Source organism: Mastacembelus armatus, chromosome 7, assembly GCF_900324485.2.
Source record: "Mastacembelus armatus chromosome 7, fMasArm1.2, whole genome shotgun sequence".
NCBI lineage: Eukaryota > Metazoa > Chordata > Actinopteri > Synbranchiformes > Mastacembelidae > Mastacembelus > Mastacembelus armatus.
The window spans coordinates 16,572,976-16,581,129 of NC_046639.1; the positions used below are offsets into that span (position 1 = coordinate 16,572,976).

The window sequence follows — 8,154 nt, forward strand, 5'->3', positions numbered from 1 at the left end:
TCATTTGTAGCCCATTGTCACAATGATATTAGTCAGCAAATCACAAGTTGTACTATAACGTGTTATTTGGTCACATCAGTTCATCAAATATCATAGTGAACAGATTGAAACAGCTGACAGATGTTGGTAGTTCTGGAGCATTTATTGCATTGAAAGTTAAAACTTTAATATAAAACATATCAGTGTCATAAATAATTTCAGTGAAGAAGACATGCATTGTCTTCCAGTGCAAGTAATTGGCTTTTTTCAGAGAACACATACATAAAATTTTACAAAACAAACAAGCTTTAGGACATAAAAATAATATTAGATATTGATATAAATACCAAAAATAATCAAATACTGTTAAGAGCCTGAACCTGTCAGACATAAAGAAATTATTTGGCAATCTGGAATCTGATTCAGACAGCTTTTGGGAATGTTTAAGCTGTGGTTATTGATCTGAGTTTTTTGGCCAGCATCACATAATATTATATCAGTTCACAGATTATCAGACTAAGGGCTAGGCAGTACCAAAGACTGCAGTTTTCTGTACTGGGCCTTTGACCTATTTTTAGGCCTATGCTATATGTTTTATTCACATCCCAGAAAGTACACACATCATAGGCGCTACACATAAATACTGCATCACATTCTCCCTCACACCTGCACAGGAGCGAGAGATAGTTGCTACCACATTACAGATAATTTCCAGCTGAACTCTGTGCCTTCATCTCCTTAGTACTGAGAGACTGAAGAGTCTGAGCACTTGAGGATATCGTATTTCACATAGCCAACACGGTCGACCTGCCTGCGGGAATTCATACGCCAATAGAAACGGTCCCGGCAGAAATAGGTGTGACCTACGACAAAAATACAGAAATTGAATCAATAAAATGCAAAAGGTAGATTATGGTGTGTTTGTGTACTGATTGTGTTAATTTGAGAGTAAATAAATATTTGAAGTTGACACATTTATTTACCTTTGTACTGGAAAACATCATGGGAATCAGAAGGAACGCCACCAAAGACAGCATCTGTGTATTTGGGGTACCCAGTGTCGATTTTCTGGGCTTTCACATCAAGCCTGTGTTCATCAGATGCAAAACCGTATCAGAGAATGTCATTAAAAATGGCTAAATCAATCTGCAGTTTTAAAAATACTGAAGGCATTATTTTAACTCACCTCCAAAAGTTTTCTCCACTGAAGAGCAGCACTTTGCCTGTCCCCTTCTGCAGTGATCCATCCACCTTCTGAATGTTGTTGGGGAGGCCCAGTTTCTCAATGCTGCGGGGACCCAGAACACTTTGCCCTGTGTACACCCAGAATCGGGTACCTGTATAGAAAGAAAACAATGTGAAGCTCGTCTTCACTTCATGTTTGTGTTAGTGATCTATTATGCATCTACTTTGTATTAAGCTTTTTACCTGAGAAGAAGTATAATTTCTTGGTCAAGGGTTCCTCAAAAGCAGAGTCAATGACAACCGGCAGACCTGGCCATCTCTGAGAAACAGAAAATGGCCCCCTGAGCTCATTCATGGTGGACATGGTCCAGTAATGTCTGTTGATCGAAACAAACAAAATTAACACATCCATACAGTCCATTTTTGTTTATGTTATTGATTTTTTTTCTGTTACCAAGAAGAATCGACTGATCTGCTCACCCATCTTTGAAGAAATGCAGTTCCTTCTCAATCACAGTGATGGCGTCAAAGCTGGTCACCTTGCAAGCATCTTTGGTTGGATCCACAGGTCGTGTGGTGGTGGTGGTAGTGGTGGGAGGTTCAGTGGGTTCATCAGTAGGATCAGTTTCCTCAGGGTCTGGGTAAGGGTTAGTGGTAGGTGTGACAGGCTGAGGGGCAGTGGGATCAGGGCCTGTTTTGGGTCCTGAAAAATAAAATAATAGTGATGAAATTGAAACACTTTATGGGTTTGCATGATAAAATTCATAGTAAACAGCTTGTCATGACCTTACCATAGAGATACTGAATGCCCTCAACGTCATCTTTATGCAGGGAGAAATTTTCCACATAGCTGTACATGGGATACATGAGAGCATCTCTAATGTTGGAGTGTTCCAGGCCAAGGGCATGTCCAAACTCATGAGCTGCCACCAGGAACAGGCTGTAACCTGGAACACATTCAGTAAAGAATATTAATGAAGGCCTTGTGTAAATATGTATCTACATCATTTTCACTATTCAGTTTTCTCTCGCTAATATTTGTTACTCACCTTTGTCAGGACAGAAGCCCCATTTCGTGTCCTCATCATAGCTGGCAGTGGTACTGCACCACAGTTTGCCATCTCCTCGACCTTCACTAGTGCAGGAATTATACTTTTTACCGAGGAACACAAACGGGAAGTGGCATGGCTCTCCCTCAGAATTGCCACCAATTACAGCGGTGTCTGGCCAGACAAAGACATAACAACACCAGTAAAAATGGAAGTAACTGTGGCAGAAATCCAAACTGTTTCTGCATTTTGGTTCCTGTCACTCACCACGACTGGGGCAGAATCCATATTTCTTGTCATTGTCAAAGTTGTTTGTGGTGGCACACCAGCGGTAACCATCGCTGCGGCCCTCTGTGGTACAGCTGTCATATTCCTGCCCCAGAAAGATGAAGGGAAAGACGCACTCAGCGCCGTCGGCATTTCCTCCAAAAGTGTACAAAACTGTCAGAAAGAGGTTTAAAGGCAAAGATGAGTGGGTGAAAGGTGTCAGCATGTCACAAAAGCAACTTCTTTCATCTTGGTAACCTCTGACCTTTGATTTACTTTGGAGAATAAACTGTCAAACTTACGTTCACTTGGGCAGAAGCCGTATTTCTTGTCCCTCTGGTAGTCGGCTGTGGTGGCGCACCATGGTAAGTTGTCTGTACGGCCATCAGTGGTACAGGTGGTGTACGATTTGCCCTCAAAAGTGAAGGGGAAGTGGCACATGGCACCATCTGCATTCCCATAGCGAGTCTTCACAGCTGAAGTGACAGAAAAATATATTCATTAGATGCAATGCATGAAGCGAGCACTAGGGGGAGGCAACTCCACATGTATTTGTTGATGGGGAGCCACATGGTATGTATTTCTGTTTACCTGGTCCTTTTCCCAGGGTCCAGTACTCATCATCGTCAAAGTGGGCATCTCCCTGCAGTCCCTCACCAGGAGGATAAGCATGAGCTAGGAGCCCATCCTTTCCATCAAATGGGTATGGGTCTCCATGATCTGAATAAAAAAAAAAAAATTACATTTCATTCCTTGGTTTTATACGTACGTTTAGTACAAAATTACTGTTTGGATATGTATCATATGCATGTACAAAACAAGTGAAAAGACCACTCTACGAGCACATACTCTTTTTTCCAAATGAGATCATGATATCAGCTTCGCCATCAAAGAGGCGGGTAAAAGTCAGAGGGGTCACAGCACTCCACACTTTGAAGGCTCTGGCAAAGGCATCATCAATCAGAGAGCTCTCCATGTCTGGAGAATAGTTAACGATCCTGTAGAGAAGAGCACAATGACACTTTCAGACATATAATTTAAAATGTCAGTGAAGATATTTTGGTGATGTATCGCCATGAGACAAATCTGATTATGCTGCACCTTGCATTACAAAGCAGACACATTAAAATGTCATCAACTCAAGTGGTAGATTCTGTGTCTCCACTCACCTATAAGTGATGTCATGATGATCCCATTTGAGGTCTCCTTCAAAGGTTTGATAGTTGGCCACATCAGGAACCCCACAGCGAGGACGTTTCATGGCCTCCACGGTCGACTCATCCAGCTTCCCAGTCTCCTCCAATCCCAACTGCCTCTGCATCTTCTTCAAAGCCTTGGCAGTGGAAACCATGGACTGGAAACCACTGCGTTGCTCTGTGTCTAGGTAGCCAAACTTCTTCAGATAATTCTAGAGGAGAGCATTGCAAACCATATTGGTGAAGATAAGATAAACACATCTTTTCATTAAAATTACAATAGGAATTTCTGTTCAGGTAATTCAAGTCTCTGCACAGCTTGAGTGTATACTGTTGTGGAGATTTCAATCTATCAAAACAAAATGAACCATCTGTTACTTACTTCTGCCAGCTCTGTAACAGTCAGGTTTTTGATGTCTCCTGGGAACTTGACAAAGGCCGTCTTGAGGGGACGGCTCCATCCATCCTGCACGCTTATCCCCAAAGCTAAACACACAAATAAAGCAAAGGATCTCATGGTGAGATGCTGTTAAATGCAACAGTGCGTCTTGTCCCTGAAGATCAGCAGTTCTTTTTGCAGCGATGCCTTTCCTCTTTGTTTTTGACTGGTGGCTCTTGTTGTCTCTCTGCTGTGTGCCCTTGGTTGGAGTTGTGGACCTTGTATTTATGGAGCATAATGCCTTAGTCACTTAACCTCACCCCCGCCTACTACTAACCTCATCCCTCCCACCTCTATCTTGACAGTGTTGTTAAATTGACATAGGGGAATTTCCAAAATATTCACATCTAGCTTTACAGCAAATGAGTGGTTAACTAATAGTATATTTTGGAGATATTTCAAACAGGAAGGGTGTGGTAAGATCGCTTACAGCAATTATTATGGTCCTACTCAAGTTACATTAATAAAATAATGCATACTGCCTGAAAAGCCACATTGAATATTACACAAATGACAAATTACTTTGAAAGAGCTTGCAGTTGCTATTATCTTAAACATTTACAAATAAAAACTGGTGTAAAAACATGTTGGACATAACTTCAAATGAGCATCAACACAAAGTTTAAAAGGTCAGTGTACACCTTTGATTCATGAAAAAAGCTCCTCTTAACATGTTGGTGTATTTTTATTGGAGTACAACACACTCATCATGAGATCCGGCCAGACACTTCTGTTATTTCGATGCTTAAATTAGTCATATAAAAGTTTTGTTCTGGTTTTCATAAATAGAAATTTGTTTCCTCTTTATTTAAAGTTGGATACTAAATAAAATGTGAACAATAGGAAAAGTAACACGCTGGTTCTTGTTTTATTTTCTGAGATGGTAAACCTATAAATGTTTGGATTTCTTTGTTGAATGTGGTTATAAAAAAAATTGCATGGATTTAAATTTGCTTCTTTGCGCTATTGCTGTATTGTTGCTGATGCAACGTCTCTAGTGGCATCATGCGTAGAATGACACAAGTCATTAGTAGTGAACAAAGAGGATCTGACATCCCTATTTGGGTATTTCTCATGCACATCCCTGTTACATAACACTCTGTGTAATGTATCAAATAAATAAACATCTTTGCGTTTTATTCTATGGAGCAACATGTGCGTTGGCTAATCTGTAATTTTGAAACCACTATGAAACCGTTTGCAGTAATATGCTGGATATATGTTGATATTCTGTGGATATGTGATTATGAAGTTGTTGTGGACAAGGCTGTGTCTCAGCCAACATATCATGACTCACAGTGCTCCCACATGAATGTCCAAAGCAGCAGATGAGTTTTTTTAAGGACTCTGCTGACATCCTTTCTTCCCATGCAAACATGTTTACTTTCCTGTGTTTTTTCAGATGCAGAAAATAAACAACTCTTCTTAACTGATGTGCCAAGTCAATACTCCATGTAATGTTGAAGGCCCAAGCCTTTGTAGAATAACAGTTTTCCAAATCATACATTTGGCTACAGAAACATTGACTGCAAGTGAAACTGATGTACAATACTTTATTTAGCACATCCTGCCTCTCTAGTAACTTACCTTTTATGGTAAAGTAAATCATTCTTATGAATTTCCTATTGAAGAGTAGGTGTTATATTTTTGACCTGTGGTTTGATGATGACATCCTTCATATATATAGATATTTACCCTTACTGAAGCACTGCATGTTGTACATTTTGTATGGCTCCTTTATATTTTGTTTTTTCAATATTTTCTTATTTAATTTTTCTGCTACTGTAACATCAGAATTTCTCCTTGGGGTAATAAAATACAGAGAGATAAATATCTATTTGTCTATATATATTAGGCGTTAAAAGTCCCAGCCCTAATCTATAAATAAAAATCTTCTTTACTTCTGTCTTTATTCTCAGAATTTTGCTTCTCTCTTCCAGATTCTTTCCTCACATGTGAATTTGTGGTTTCCTATTGTGATTTATTACCTCATACATTTTGCAACTAGTTATCATCATCCCATTTGCAACTTAGGTTTGACGTATCTAAAAGATGCCGTATCTTCCTGCCATTAAGCATTTCTGCATTTTTCTAATGTTAATGTTAACTTTATTCATTAGGATTTTCTTGCAGAGAGCAGCAACCATGCTTAGTTATGTCAGCAGGTCTGCACAGCTTCTATAAGATTTCATTCTATTACATATTTCCCCAGGTCTGATAACAAACATACCTCTCCAGATTTTGACAATGATACTGACAAGTTAAAACACGTTTGAGTTTTAGGACGAGTTATTTTCTTCATTTTATGATGTTTGTTGTGGTTCACTGGGCCTCATTTTATATGCACCTTTTTTTCATGTGATATTTTTAACAACAAACCTAAAACAGCAAAAATAGTAAATATAATTCCACATGAACTGAAAAATGTTTCTGTTTTCAATTAGAACACAATAAAAGAATACCAGCTACAACACATTTACATTGCGCATAATTATATTCTACACATATTTTTGTTCACGTGTATTACGTTGCGTTTGCTTCAAATAGAATGCTCAGGAAAAGCCCTCTTTCATTTCATTGCAGTCCTTTATGCTTATTTAGGCAAAAATCATAAGGTTATTTCGGTTTATATGTTTCTCCTCAGCAGATCTCCAGGCCTCTTTTGAAAACATCTGTCACTGATTTTAGATGGCGTCAAAGGCTTAATGAATATGGCTCCATGCATTTTAACAAATGCCACATTTCATTTAGTTTTGCCACTTTGGTCCTAAAAAGACGTCTGGCACGGAACCTCAAAAAATACACATTTTTGTGTGGCAGTCTTCCCCAAGTTGGCCTTAATCACAGCACAGCCTGTTGGCACACATAATGTAACTGTATGAGGGGGCCAACTGCGTCATCAGAAAACTGTATAATATCATAGTAGAGCTAGACCCTCGCTGTTCACGTGGGCGTGATCTTTATGATTAAGTTAACCATGTAACAACAGAGAGAGGCAGAAATACTACAAAACCCCAGTGCTTATCCCAGTCATGGTTTGATTGTTGGAATTTTTAAGGTCAGGAATTGCTCAGTGCTTATGCGTGGGGATTCACATACGAAGTAGTGCATTTACACAAAAACTCAGCCCTGATTTTATTTAGCACTTCTTTGTTTGTAGTTCAGCACTGTACAGTACATTTTGCAACGTTGTTCTAGATTGTGACATGGCCTGTTTAGCTTCAAACTGCCTTGTTAAGGCAAACGTCTTAGGGTATGTTCCCAGCAGGCAATTATACATGCAAAAATCACTTCCTGTCTGCTGCAGTTGATGTGGTTGAAGGAACCAGCTTTCTTGTTCAGCTGGGTGTTTTATGACGACTGTTGTTGTTGTTTGTGGTGGGACACAGAGACTGTGCAACACACAGGACCGTCACTATGTTTCATGTGGAGGAAAACCCATCATCGTATCCAGGTTCTATTCCCAACCCTGCTGAGTCCGCTGTGCATGCCTGTTATTCTGGGAAGAGTTTTGTTTTGATACCCCACTAAACTCTCATAACAGTTTGTTTTGGCTTTGCAAAAACTTTGCCTCTGTGTTCCTCTCATTTTATTTTTGATCATTTTATGTTGTTCACTATTACAATAACAATGAACCCAAAACAGTAATACAGCATGTCTGAACCCTTTCTAATTAGTCAAGATACTATGCATGCTTGTGGGTGAGAATGGAACACAAAGATCCTTACAGCACAACAAACAAAACAAATGACACAATCAAAACCAAAACTGATCAAAACAGGCAATTGAAACAACGGAAACCATGTTATGCCCTCCAAGCCCTCAAATGTCACTCCTATGACAGCTTGTCTGCATTGAGTCATAAGTCAGGATGATAAGTTTGACAGAAATAATTCCTTGTACAGCTGGCATAAAGTTTTATGCGCAAATATGAGACTGTAGGAGCACAGCATTGACTCATCGCTTCCTGGAGCTGTAGACAGCAGTGATACTTCTCCTCACAATCTAGACTATTAGTCACCTTTGGGAGTATTTGGGA

General features: G+C 39.5%; 1 protein-coding gene across 1 annotated transcript; it reads right to left on the minus strand.

Moving 5' to 3' along the window:
- Positions 1–123: 123 nt before the first annotated feature.
- mmp9 (matrix metallopeptidase 9) lies at positions 124–4,330 on the minus strand. Its single transcript, XM_026331578.2, has 13 exons — positions 4,059–4,330; positions 3,650–3,888; positions 3,330–3,478; positions 3,072–3,200; positions 2,783–2,956; positions 2,481–2,654; positions 2,214–2,387; positions 1,956–2,111; positions 1,645–1,867; positions 1,408–1,541; positions 1,166–1,316; positions 963–1,066; positions 124–842 (listed from the first exon to the last, which is right to left on the minus strand). The coding sequence occupies exons 1-13, from the start codon at positions 4,191–4,193 to the stop codon at positions 718–720; spliced, it is 2,067 nt and encodes a 688-aa protein (XP_026187363.1). The 5' UTR covers positions 4,194–4,330; the 3' UTR covers positions 124–717.
- Between the last annotated feature and the right edge of the window lie 3,824 nt (positions 4,331–8,154).